The sequence below is a fragment of the Sardina pilchardus genome, chromosome 12 (genome assembly GCF_963854185.1).
Source record: "Sardina pilchardus chromosome 12, fSarPil1.1, whole genome shotgun sequence".
NCBI lineage: Eukaryota > Metazoa > Chordata > Actinopteri > Clupeiformes > Clupeidae > Sardina > Sardina pilchardus.
Window position 1 is genome coordinate 2350220 of NC_085005.1, and position 13568 is coordinate 2363787.

General features: G+C 41.1%; 1 protein-coding gene across 1 annotated transcript in view; it reads right to left on the reverse strand.

Annotated features, from left to right (window-relative positions):
* rngtt (RNA guanylyltransferase and 5'-phosphatase) overlaps nt 1-13568 on the reverse strand; it is a 69995-nt gene that overhangs the window by 51079 nt on the left and 5348 nt on the right. The window contains exons 4-8 of the mRNA XM_062550805.1: nt 12850-12938; nt 8005-8080; nt 6739-6988; nt 5885-5994; nt 5281-5382 (exon numbers count right to left, since the gene is read on the reverse strand). Of these exons, the coding sequence (XP_062406789.1) occupies nt 5281-5382; nt 5885-5994; nt 6739-6988; nt 8005-8080; nt 12850-12938 (627 nt within the window). The remainder of the gene's footprint in view (nt 1-5280; nt 5383-5884; nt 5995-6738; nt 6989-8004; nt 8081-12849; nt 12939-13568) is intronic.

The window sequence follows — 13568 nt, forward strand, 5'->3', positions numbered from 1 at the left end:
TACAACAGTATAGATACTTCTTCTGATCTGTGATCTAGCATTAAGAGTCAATTATGTTGTCCGATTGTGAATGCTCACTTAGTATCCTGGATTGCAGACTACCTGACAGAGCAGCCACAGTTGGTCAGACTGAAGGACTGCCTCTCTGACATGGTCATCAGCAGCACCGGAGCTACACAGGGAACAGTGCTCTCTCCAGTCCTGTTCACCTTGTAGTGTACATGTCTGACTTCTGCTACAACACGGAGTCGTGCCACAAGCAGAAGTTTTCAGACGATACTGCAATTGTGGGGTGTATCAGGGATGGGCAGGAGGAAGAATACAGGAGCCTGATGGAGGACTTTGTGCAATGGTGCAAACTCAACAACTTACAACGCAACACTGCCAAGACCAAGGAGATGGTGGTGGATTTCAAAAAACAGGACTGGTCAGTCAACACTGACGCACTCTACAAGAAAAGACAGAGCAGGATGTACTTCCTGAGGAGGCTGCAGTCCTCGAACGTCTGCAGCAAGCTCCACTGGATGTTTTACCGGTCTGCTGTTGCCACCATGTTGTGGCATGCTGGGGAGGAAACACTAAGATGCAGGATGCTGAGCGACTAGACAGGCTGGTAAGGAAAGCTGGATCTGTTGTGGGAGCTGAACTGGAGTGCATCACTTCAATATCAGACAAAAGGACCCTGAACAAGCTAATCAACATCCTGGACAACGACTGCCATCCACTCCACAGCACTAGCATACAGCAGAAGAGCTTGCTCAGTTGGAGACTACGCTCACTGCCATGCACAACTGTCAGGCTTAGGAAGTCATTTGTACCCAGGGCCATACAACTCTACAATGCCTCATTAAAAGGAAAAGGTGAGATAGACTTCTCTGCATAGTCTATCTGCATCCCCACCCTCTTATACACTCACATGACATTTCTGTACAATACTTTGTACTTACTGGCTACATTACATTATCTTATTTTGTCCATATATTTATACTATAATGTTATATTACTATGCTTACATTTTTTATTGTTCATATTTATTGCTGGTCACTAGACTTTAACCTTGCACTGTTGGACTCATTTGCACTACATACAACCTTGACACACACCTCATACTGGATCACCGTACCAATCCTCAGTACATTCATGTGCATCTTTATCTTTAGTATGTTTTACTGTTCTTTTTAGTCATGTTGATTTGCTTTTTTATCACCCTGTTTACATTGTAGTGTACTGTATGGTGTGTGTGGTGTCTTAAGCTGCTGGGACCTTGAATTTCCCCTTGGGGATCAATTATACAGTATCTATCTATCTGTCTATCTGAACAGCAGCTTTCATCACGCATCAAATTGGCAATGTGGAAAAGGGAGTTTAAAAAAAGTGTGCTTGTGCAGTATGACAAAAATGTCCCAAGATACACTGGACAGGTGAAAAATAAAGCAGTGCATACACCACCTAAGGAAAGTGAGGGAATTTAACCTCTACTCTGAGCTGCAAAAGGTCTTCTATTCTGCTATGAGTCAGATCTCTATGGACATACCAGGTTGTTCAGACGTAGGGGGAAATAAGGTCTGAAATATGACAGTACACCCATAGATACTGTATGCCATGCTGGGGTCCCAGTGAATCTGAAATTAGCGAGTTAAAGATGCTAACAGTACAGGCTGCAGTGAACAGAAGTAAACAGACAATTAACATGAATTAGTGGTGTAGTTCGCATCACTCCTATTCTCTGGATTGGCTGAAGGAGAGTGTTCAGCAAATAATAAATGCCTTGCGGCTATATCCCAAAGGTGATGTCAAATTGAAAGAGAACACCCAAGTAGGTCTAGACCATAAAAGCCCATAGATGTTGTTAATGTTCATTTCCTATCTCCCCACTATCCAATCACAGAACTTGCTCTGAACCAGACACACACAGCTCACTCTCATGACATTCCAAAAACCAAGGGGCCCAAATTTTGGAAAAAGTCTAGTCTTCTTAAAGCTTTTATTGAGGCAAAATCTACTTGAATCTGATTTTGATTTAATTCTACTACGACACAGTGTGCACAATCGTGTAGGGCACTTGCATAGGCCAGTTATCGATTCGGTTTTGGTGTCAGGGTCCTATTGAAGGAGACATTTTTCCGAGAACCCCCATATAATTGTATCTTTACGATGAGGATTGACAGTTAAGCTGTACAACATTCTATGCCTGTTTCCATTACCGCACCTGGAACTTGATTTCACAGGAACGGGAACGTGTTGTGCGTGTTTCCTATAGACAAACGACCCAGACGTTCCCTGGAACATCTACGGGGCTGAACGGAGTACCGTTCAGTACGGAGTAGGTACTTCTGTGTGGCCCTGAAAGAACTCGAGATGTACACGAGGTGCAAGTGGAAGACGACATTTGTTGTAGACCCAACAAGTTAGGCTGTTAGCTTGTTGAGTTGAGGAAGCCAACATTGATGACTGACTCATCTAAATCACTCACTGCACGCGTGAAAGAAACAGTAACATGGGACTTGGACATCACAATAAATGAGGCTACTCATCAATAAATCTGCATTGATAAGACAATAGCGAGGTTTAATTGGCAGAAATTAATTTTGTATGAGTCTAGGCGAGGCCAGAGTTAGTGGCTCTCCTATGTGCTGCTCCAGCATTTTTCTTCATCTTTAGCTTCGCCTCTGAAAGATGTCCCATAACACCTAAGGCTCATCATATTGTAAAATAAGATAGCCTATAATCTACCAGGCATTAAGAGACACTAAATGCGCTCGCTCTATGCTTAAAATGAATTGTGTGTGTGCTTACGGCGCTACATTAATTTGTCATGTTAGTCACAATCAAGTTTTAGTTTGTAGTTTACTGTATTTTTTTTATTGATGTGTGTTTATGTGATTAGATGTATGTTTCAATGTTTGTGCTGTGGATTATGTGTTAACATGCCTGTACTGCAAAACAAATTGCCTCTCGGGGACATTAACGTTTTCTAAGTAAGTAAGTAATCAATGTGGGAACAGCTTAGTTTATAGTCATTCCGTGTATTAAGTGCTTTTCATTATATTACGTTTCAAACATTGCTTCCCAGAAAATTTGATTTTCAGGCTGTAAAACTGAAGCAATGAAGGGCTTAAATAAGGGCTGAACATAATATGAAGACATATGTTACAGGCCTTTGTTTTGGGACCCATTCTTGATCTGGATCAAGGTCTGAACAAAATTTGGGATGGTGCAATAACAACCTTGCAATGGCATGGAATGACCCACGGACTGTCTAAGGAGCAGAAAAAAACTTTTACTGGGTTGCAACAGAAAGTTGAGTAAGTTATTGTTGGCAAGTGATCAGAAAAGAGGAAAAAGAGTTGGTCAAGTTCTGGAAAACAAATACTTTTAAGGATGGCCTGAAGGGTGTCTGTGAAACATTTCTACTGGAAATCTTCACATTATACCATCTTGGCTAGAAAAAATGGTCTCATGTGGATCCATCAGCAAATTGACAGGATCCAGACAACTGAAGTAACACCAAAGTGATGTGTGAAATCCAGTGTCCAGAAATCACACAGGGCCACAACAGACTGAGTGGATTTTCTAATGATTGAGATGTGTTTAACATTTTGCTTGGCTCTATGATCAAGACATTGTTCAACTGATTATCAGCAATAGTTAAGATGCACTCTGACAAATATTTGTGGATAGACTCTTTACATCTCTTAAACTTGCACTCATCTGCCTCTTCTACCCAGCCCTTTTCAGTAAGGTTTCCTTCCTTCATAGAGTACAGTCAGAGAGTACTTTTGACATAATTCTCATTTGGTCTGTGAAAATAGTGACAGAAAAGATGTATCTATGTGTCATTTAGATGTGTGGTTTGCTGTGAAACCACGAGTCTGGGGAATGGCGAGCACCAGTTCCTCTGGGGAGGTGATAAATGGCTCCTCTGATCATGGCAACAGGCTTTTCAAAATGAGATATTGCAACACTCACATCTGACTTCATTGCCAACAGTATGAGAATGTGCAGAAGAGATGCTATTTCATCCATGTTTAAGGACAATAATATGACTGTGTGATGTACACATGTGTATGACTGCTTAAAAAATGTAGCCTTCACGTGTCATGTGGCATCATTACTCCTACAAATCGCAGTGCGATCTGACCAACCTGACACTGGCTGCATCCATCAGCCAGCAAGATACCAAAAAAACCCTAGCAGTATTCATAAATAATTCAACAGACAAGAGATAAGATAGTAAATTAGCTGCCATAATGGCATGGGAGCTGGATATTAAGACCACACCCGATGCAGCAGATAGTGCCAAGTTCTTTACTAAGCAGAGAGGCTTTAAAACACCAATAGTAGACTGAACTATTTGAATTGCTACCAAAATCTTATTCTGGAAGGTGAAAGGACTGTTACCATCATTGCTGTTCACCAACATATACAGTAGTTATCAGGAGTGAAAGCAGAGCTAACTGGTTTGCAGGAAAGGTGGAGCCATGTAGCATAACTGAATGGATTCAGTGGGATTATATTCTGAGCTCAGCATAGAGGAGGTCGTAGCCAACTTAACACAAAAACTGGGGCATTATTCTGAGCGAAGGAAGGCAGTGCAAATATACTCGTGAGAGACATAATATTCCTGAACATAAAACAGCTTATCCAAAAAACATGCATGCATATTTTGTCAAGTTCAATGACATAGATGAACCTCTTTGCACTTACAAGACCACAACAAATATTCTGCAAATATACAAACACACTAACAGAATTTGAAGCAATGTGTTTGAGAGCAATCAAACCACAAGGCTGTCGCAAAGGGAGATGAATACAGAGAGGCTGACGCATAGAGCAACACAGACGAAGGCAAAGGTAGAATTGGGCATCAATTTGACAACCACCTACTACAATCTCACAGACAAACAGTTACACCAGTATATAATGTAATATATACATATATGCAATATACTTGTGTGTATATAATGTAAACCTTAAAGTTCTATATCTTTAACTCAAGAATTAACTCTGTAATATACTAGTAGTATTTTCTTAGAATCTAATATCACAACAGCACAGTGCATTTCATTTTACTTTCCGAGAAATAGAGAGGAAATGTGAAAAAAGTCAAAGCTGAGGGTAGTGAATAGCTATCCTTCCTTGCCTGGAATGTCAGACAACACTGGACATGGAGGGGCTCTACACCACAACCTAATACCGTGTGAGGACCTGATTGGCTTATCGGAGCTGATGAAAATGCAGACGTGAGTACAGCCAGGTAGCAGTCATGCGTAGACTTACCGTGTTCCATCAGCCTTCCAGCTGACTTTATACGCATTCTGTTTGAGGAAATGAAGGTTTCGTTCATCCATGGAGACTGGCTGGGCTCCTGGAAAACCAGATCTTTGAACAGACACATGCGCACGCACGCACACGCATGCACACACACGCACACACACACAAACAGACAAAAGAAAAATGATAAAACAAAACAAACAATAAATTAATAATCCAATGGTGGCAATCAACTCTATGACAAGGAAATAGTATGGAGTTATTGTGTTGTTGCGGTTTTTGTGGCTTCTCTCGTCACAAATGCTTTGTCAGCCTGAAGCTAAAACAAACTATTCGTTCAGGAAAGTTTTACCATCACCTCTGGAAACGTCAAGTCTAAATTTGAATGGATCAGATGGATGAGTAAGTGTGGTGTTCTATTATGAATTGCTCTCCATCCACACACACATTTTTAAGCATTAGAATGCAGTGGAGGATGCCTGTGCAGCAGTTTTTTTTTTCTTTTTGCCTGTAGCACCTGGTAGTTTGTACCCTGAGTGAAGCTGAATGAGTCATGCATTTTCTCTCTCAGACACACACAATATTCACTGACTCTAGAGTATAAACTTACCTGTCCCACTCTGCATACTCTTGACATTTTCTCTGTATTTCGCCCAGCTTTGGCTGGTCAGTGACTTGCACGACCCCTTTCACTGACACCCCTTCCAAGAAAACGGCACCCTTAAAATACATTGTACAGGGGAGATGAGAGAAACGTGTGATAAACTACCTCCCACATTCTACCAAAGTACCAGCTGCTTCCCCTGGGCTCTACCTTCTCACAGGAAATGCAGACCAGCAGGAGGCCAAGAGGAGTGAGAAGAGTCTAGAACGACTACAGCGAACAGCACAACTTTCATCACCCTAAACACTGACTATGCCTTGCCAATAGTCGAGTGTAATTAAATCACTCCTAACAGAAAAAAGCTTGAGTTCCATTATTTACCCACTCAATTTTCCACAGTGCTGAACACCTCCCATTGAAACAACCTCCCATTGAAACATGTTGCTGGCATCAAATTCAGGAAGAGGCTATATTTTTCATAAAATGAAATGTTCTAATGTTTGATATGTTGTCCATGTTCTAGTTTAATGTTCACCATTTTTGGAAATAGGATTGTATTTTCTTGAAGAAAAAGGAGTTGTCATGTTACATATTCATGCAAAGCTTTGAATTCATATAGAGCGACTTAGAGTTGTTATGAGAGTAACAAAGTGATCACAAACTGAATTATCTATCTGGCGGATCGATTGAGCTTGGTCTGGTGACAGCCAACCCACCTCTGAAAAGTGGAATTAGTCTTATAGTTTACATATTTATATACAAAATGCATTATTTTCAACTCTGTAAAGCCCTTTTTGTTTGAAAGCACAGGTGTACACTGAAAGTAAATTCTCACACGTATACATAAATCCTGCGCTTACCAATTTTAACCTTTCCTTCTTCTTTTTGCCCGAGGATGCTGCTGAGGAGCTTGGGCTTGGGTCCTGGCCAATCATATTGCCATCATCATCCACATCTCCATTGTCATCATCAAAGCACCAATCAGGGAGCTCAGGGGCTGGGGGGGCGTCCTCCACCTCACCATAGCGACGAAAGAGCTCCTTGAGATAGTCTGCTTTGTAGATGCCAGGGGGTCGGGATTGGCCAAAAGCAGCAACAGCCGCTTCAACACTGTAATGTTCACAAAAGCAGCACGCAGACATTCATGTCATCCACTCTCACCAATTATTTATACAGCTTAGGAGATTGCATTGCTATTAACCTCCATCAGTTACAGACAATGCCACTACGAATGCATCATCAATGGGCAGTACAGCACAGGAACTGTGTTATCCCCGCGCATCTCTTCTCATTGATGCCCTTAAACTTGCTGCTTTACAAACACTTCAAAGGCAGAGGCTGGTCTAGTACAACATACTTCAAGGACAGATGAGGGGACCATGTATTTTTTGTAAACAGGTGGTGTGGATGTGCAATGTACTATAAATCGTCTACAATAATATCTTAATTATAATTTGAACAATGTACAAGCTGACATTATCAAGTAGTGTTTCTTAAACTATGCGATGAGGAAACTGCTGGCTCCACATGCACAGCATACTGGCACTGTTAGTGAAGCGCTTTCTTCATTTTCTTACTTGAATACTTCAGTTTACAGTACATTGAGATCTGCTTTTCTTCAATATGTTGCCTCCATTAATATCATTAATAAGGAACAATGAATATCGTATTAGCATGAGTGAATATTATCATATGACACTTGTACAAACCATTTTTTAAGGATGTCAAATATCACCTAATTATCATTGACAACAAAGTAAAATATAAAATATAGATGTTTTTTGTCAATATTGCACACCCCTATTGCACTTACACATTACCTCTGACAGGAAAAGACAACACAGACAACCTCACACTATCCCCCATGACATTACACATTCAGACATCCCAAGAGAAGGTCAGAGCCATCACGATGACAGCAGGCATCTGATGAAAATGGTTATGACATTTGGCAGATGCTTTGGTCCAAAGCGACTACAGTACATGAACACCACATTAGTTTAAAATAATAGAAAATATAGAAATATCAAATAATATAGAAAATCCAATAGAGAGCTACAAAGCCCTCTTTACAGAGAACCAGTGGATGCATTAGAAATGCACAAAAGCAGGTCACAGGAACATACCTCCAATCCATCTTCTCCACCAGGTATGCACAGATGAGAAAACCTGTTCGGTTGAAGCCATGTGTGCAGTGAACACCTGTGCAGGGACAAACAAAGAGACATCAGTTCAGTTCAGAGGAACGGTGTTCAATATAATCCACTGTTGGATCGTGTGTGCACATGCATATATAGGTGATCTCCCTTGGTCTTCAGTTATAGGTAGGCATAAGTAGTGGTTCTGCATAATCAATACCAATCACTTTCAGCCTGGCAGAAAATGTGAAAAGGGTCCTCTTTGAAACACAAAGGGTTAGAGGACATTGATTATGTGTGACGGGCGGCGGGTGTGTATTCTCTACGCCTCATGCATAAGCGCTCCATCAGCCCGCTCTCCCCCAGGGTGACTTGGGAACATCTAGCTGTGACTGTGTGACAAAGAAAGAGGTGCTAGGGGACTAGCGGACACAGCATATCCATAAATATCAACTCTCCTGACTGAAAGGAGGAATACGGCGGGGAACCACAACAGTCTCAGATCTTCTCATTGATTTCCATGCCATTGGAAGTAAAAAGCACAATGCACCATAGGAAAGCATTTACTTTCTTTTCGATGTATTAAATATTTGTTTTCGAATCTAGAGGTTAGGACAAAGTCCTTCTTCAAATTCTTTCTTTGAGCATATGGCTGGATGCAGGTTTTCAGTTTTAACCTGTAGATTAACACAATAATTGAACTGGTATATCCACTGGCCAAGCAGCTTTAAAAACTGCTCCTTCATAACCTTGTCTGAACAATTAGCTAGGAAGGACCGTGTCAGTTCAGCGTCAAGCTGGCTGTTATGAGCCCTCAGACAGGTACTCCACAAGCTCTCTGTCCCAAGTGTGCCCATTTCACAGCACCACACTGATGAGACAACAGATAATGATCAAAGGGGTGGCATCTGTAATGAAATTCAGACGTTCTCCCTGAGGTGATGGCAATTGAATTTACTGCATGGTGCTGTGCAGAAACACCATTTTCATGAAGGCTCACCCTGAGCTCCAGGCAGAGCAGCAGAGCGCCACCTGCTGTTCAGAGATTTACGGACAACAATCACCAACATAAAATAGTCCCCACCAAAGGGCTACCAATAGGCACTGCGACATTGACAGTCTCATCCAAATGACCTCTGCAAACAAATGGGACTACGTCGACATTGACACAGTCCCATTCCACATGACCTCTGCAGGTCTGCTTTTCGGTACTGCATTTAATACTTTGTACCACTTCTCTCTGTCAGATAGAAGCACTTAAATATTCTCCTGTGTGTGAGAATTGCGTAGAGTTGTAAAATACAGGGCAGTGAAACTGACACCACCACTTTTCACATAATTTCTCAAGAACATCCAGGATCATAGGTCATACTTTGTGCAATTTTTCCCTCTGTCCCCACAGGATGTTTTGGGTAACTGTAGCTAGATCCAATGACAACCCAGTTTTAGTTTCTAGGCGGAGGCAGGCAGATCTTGATTTTAAATTCTAGCCCTGATATTAGTCTGATAAAAAAAATCTAGGATGGATGCCATTTTAAGGTGACAGCTATGGAATATTTGCTTGAAAATATTGTAAAACCTATGACATGAACTATGTCCTTAATGAGTTGGCATGGTATACATATTTTCAACAGCATCACCTATAGATAATGAAGCAACACAGACAGGAATAAGCTAAATATGTACAACAGGCAGGTAAACATCATTTGTTTGCAAAGCAACTACTCATTTTAGTTTAATTCAAGCCGTAAAGATCATGCAGCATTTGGAGTTGTCCTTCAAAAGCATGGAAAGCAAATGAATTCAAACGGATGACAAAGCCAAGTCCCCTGTTGCGATGTTGTGTTTAGTAGGAAAGATCAAAGTTGGTGTTTGGGCTCCCCCTAGTGCCAAAAAAGGATATGCACGGAGCGCTGGTGAACGTATTGCCATCTTTTCATGATGGGATGTGGCAGTCAATAATGGAATAGACCTGGGTTTAGGACATTTACTGCACTATGAATTCCATAAAACACAGAGCTTGCACTGTCAGTGTATGTTAACACTAAATGTAATAGACTAAAGACAACAGAATAATGACAATAATCATAAATCTACGCACCACAACTCTATACATAAGGTGGCAGAGTCTGTGGGAGACTCCATAGCTCACTGAAGAAGCACATTTACTCTGTTTATAACTATTTTGTCATCATCCAAAAATACACCCCAAGTTGTTTTTAGATTGCAGTTTTCCATTAAGCAAAGTATCCAGAGATAGATCTGAGATGTTGAGAATGTTGTGGGAAGCAATTCCAAACTGGGAGATACTAGAGATAAATGTTATCACTATAGTAAATTCTTGAATCCTAGATCCTTCAATCAGTTTTCTTTTAAGTAAATTGTATTTATCATGATAGGACAGTGAGGAGGCAGGCAGGAGGACAGTAGCCACGTTTACATGGACAGTTTTTTTGTCATTCCGATTAAACTATTCCGATTGAAAATTTTGCGCCGTCGGTTTACATGGGTTACTTTCTATTCCGATCAGATGCTTGTAGGCGCTTTAGAATCTTTGATCGGAATAGCTATTGTTTGCTACTTTTCATTGGGAACATATAGCAGTCAATCCGAATGACCGTATACATGGGTGTTCATTCGTAATAGAAACAGACTGCACCACCTCTTCCATTCCGATTACAATTCTGATCGGATCAGGATTTTCATTCCGATAGAGGTGTTTCTCCGTTTCTAATCGGAATAGAAGTGTCCATGTAAACGGGGCTAGTGAAGAGGCAGGCAGGAGGACTGCAGGAGAGAGAGATGGAGCAAGAACAGGAAGTGACCTGGGCAGGACCCCAACCGCGGTCCCCGTGGGCACCTCATAATGTTATGGCTGATCAGTGTACAAGTCTCTTTCTCTTTATTAGAATACAACCAGAAAAAGACAGCATAAAAGAAAAGAAAAAAGTGTACTTCTGGTTCTGACCCTACTTTTAGGCACTTGCAGTGTTATAATGACCAATCTCGAGACAAGGAAGCTGGTGATGGAGCCGGTGAGTTCTGGTGCTTACTATACAGTCTATAGCTCTGACACATTGGGATCACAAGTGGGAAGGAGATGATGACAATAGAGTATCGAAGCGTGACCTTCCATTTCCTGATGCCATTTTCACCGGATCTAAACAAATGTTTGAAGTGGCATCATTTCTACCGCTATAGTCTTTTAAACTTGTCTTACCTGCTAGGCAGCAGCTTAGCCACATATCAGGATTCCCTATGTGTAATAGAACTAAACAAAATTCCAATGGACATTTCACGCCTTATCAAAGCCTGGTGGCTGTTAAGAGTGACGTTTTTAGCCTAAGAAGCAAAGCCAAGACGTGTCCGTGAATTTGAGGATTTTAACAGCAGGCTGTGAAGTTAAATGCTGGTCTATTTTACAGAGGAAACCCATGCTAAAACTCTGCTGCAACTCTCTAGTCACAAATTTGATCGGGTTGGTATAAATATATGTTGTAGGTATGTGATTCCTACAGTGTAAAAAAATATATACTAAGATTACAGAAACATTGTAAAATGATCTAAATAGATTATACCACTATGGTCACATCTATGGTTAAATTGATTTGTTTAGATCCATGGAAACTGCTACCTTGGCAATGCCACGCCATGGCTTCGGTACTCTAATGGACCTTGTTAAGAAAGCTACAGCTGGAAGGTTTCTATTCAAGGTTTCTATTCAAAGAACCTTGATAAGGCAAACTGAGACCGCATTCAATGTCCGTACAATGACAAGGATCACTTTTTTTTCAGTGGGCCACGGTGCCAGGTGAAGTCAACAGCTGATCTTGAGACCCCCCTATCACAGCTGGATCTGCCAGCAACTTCTGGTGAGCTACAGTAGGCATGCCAGGCGGTGCCCTGGGTGGAGAATGACCGCTCGTCACCAGCTTCCTCTTTGTGTGACTGGTCTTTACAACACGGCTTAAACTTTAAACCACATATTTAATGATGGCTTGACAGTGAAATCAGGCAGGAATTAGAACAAAAAATAAATGTAATGTATTCCTAAATACGTAGTTCTGTGCATTCTGGTTATATTTTAATAAAGAGCGAAAAATATATATACTTCTGGACATTATGGCATAGCTGAAGCACTACATTTTCTCACAATAACAGACTTTGTCATAGAAAAACTACAAAGCTAAAATATTCTGGTTGAAATCTCCCCGACACAAGCTCTTGCCAAACCTATAACTCATTATACACCCAATTCCCCTGCTATGCTACATTATAGGGAAGTCAAGTGTACAACGCAGGTTTATCTGGACATAAGTCAGTACAATAAGTCAGCCAACTCATTTGAACACTTCTCAAAGAAGACATAGATTAGGATCCCCTCCTGGATATTAACAACGTACAAATGGCAAAAGTGGCCAATTTCATTCCAAAGGCAGAACATTATCTCACTTCTCTGAAGATGGCACTATCACTGTAGTGGACTGTTTTTGACATTACCTGCGCTTGCAAAGCTCTAAAGACAGTCTAGTGTTACCTGGTTGGACTGCTCAAGATCACAATGCCACAGTCCAATGTTACCTGCAGTTGGACTCGTCAAGAACACCATGCTGCTGGGTGTTGTTCAGTGCCAAGTCACCATTGTCCATGGACTCATTACTGATTGTTTGTGTCTATGTGAAACACTTCAAGTAGCGACTGTGCTGGAAAATGTGCTATAAATTTACCTTCCCTTACCTTCTAGCAATAATTTGTCAAATTCTTGTCAATGACTAACCTGAGTATCACTGAACAAGCCTATATACTTGAAATGGAGGTGAAAGCCATTCTTACCAATCAGTTCTGTGGGATTTCTCTCCATGAAGTGCTCACAACACCGGATAAATAGCCCTGTGACCTCAGCTGAGGGGCACTCGCCATGGCTATGTGGAGGAGAGAGAAGAGGACAAGGGATCACCTTTCAAATAAAAAATGCAGGTCAAAGCACAGCCTTCTGTTTCAACTTTTTATACAGTTCTAGAAAGTGTACAAATAATGCAACTTGCCCAATCAAAAGACATGCAACTGTTGTGTATAATCTGCTGAGAAAAGCATTTAGTTATAGTGTGGTCCCTGGGACCGTTGCTCTTATTCACCATTAGCTTCTAAAAGCCTCAAAGTGGGTGATTTGTGGCAAGAGATTTAGGGCGTATTCACACCAGGAAAGTCCGTTAGTTCACTTGCTTTGGTCCAGACCAATTTTTTGTTCCTTTTTTTTTCTTAGTGCGGTTCGCTTTCACACTGTGATTAATTGCAACCGGACCAGAATTTTTATAAACAAATACACATGTGCTAGGGTCGTTCAACCATTGGCCGGTAAACGTGTAGGCGGGGTAAAGAATAAGGAAGCCAAAGTCAAAGTTGGCCCACGTAAATATTATGGAAACTTTGCGTACTGTCCTCGTTATTCTCCTAGCAATATAGTTTACAGTTACAGCTTTGCAGAAGTGCTCGAGCGTCAAGACCGTTTGATGCAACATGAGTTTAACAATATCATGCTCGTATTTTTGCAA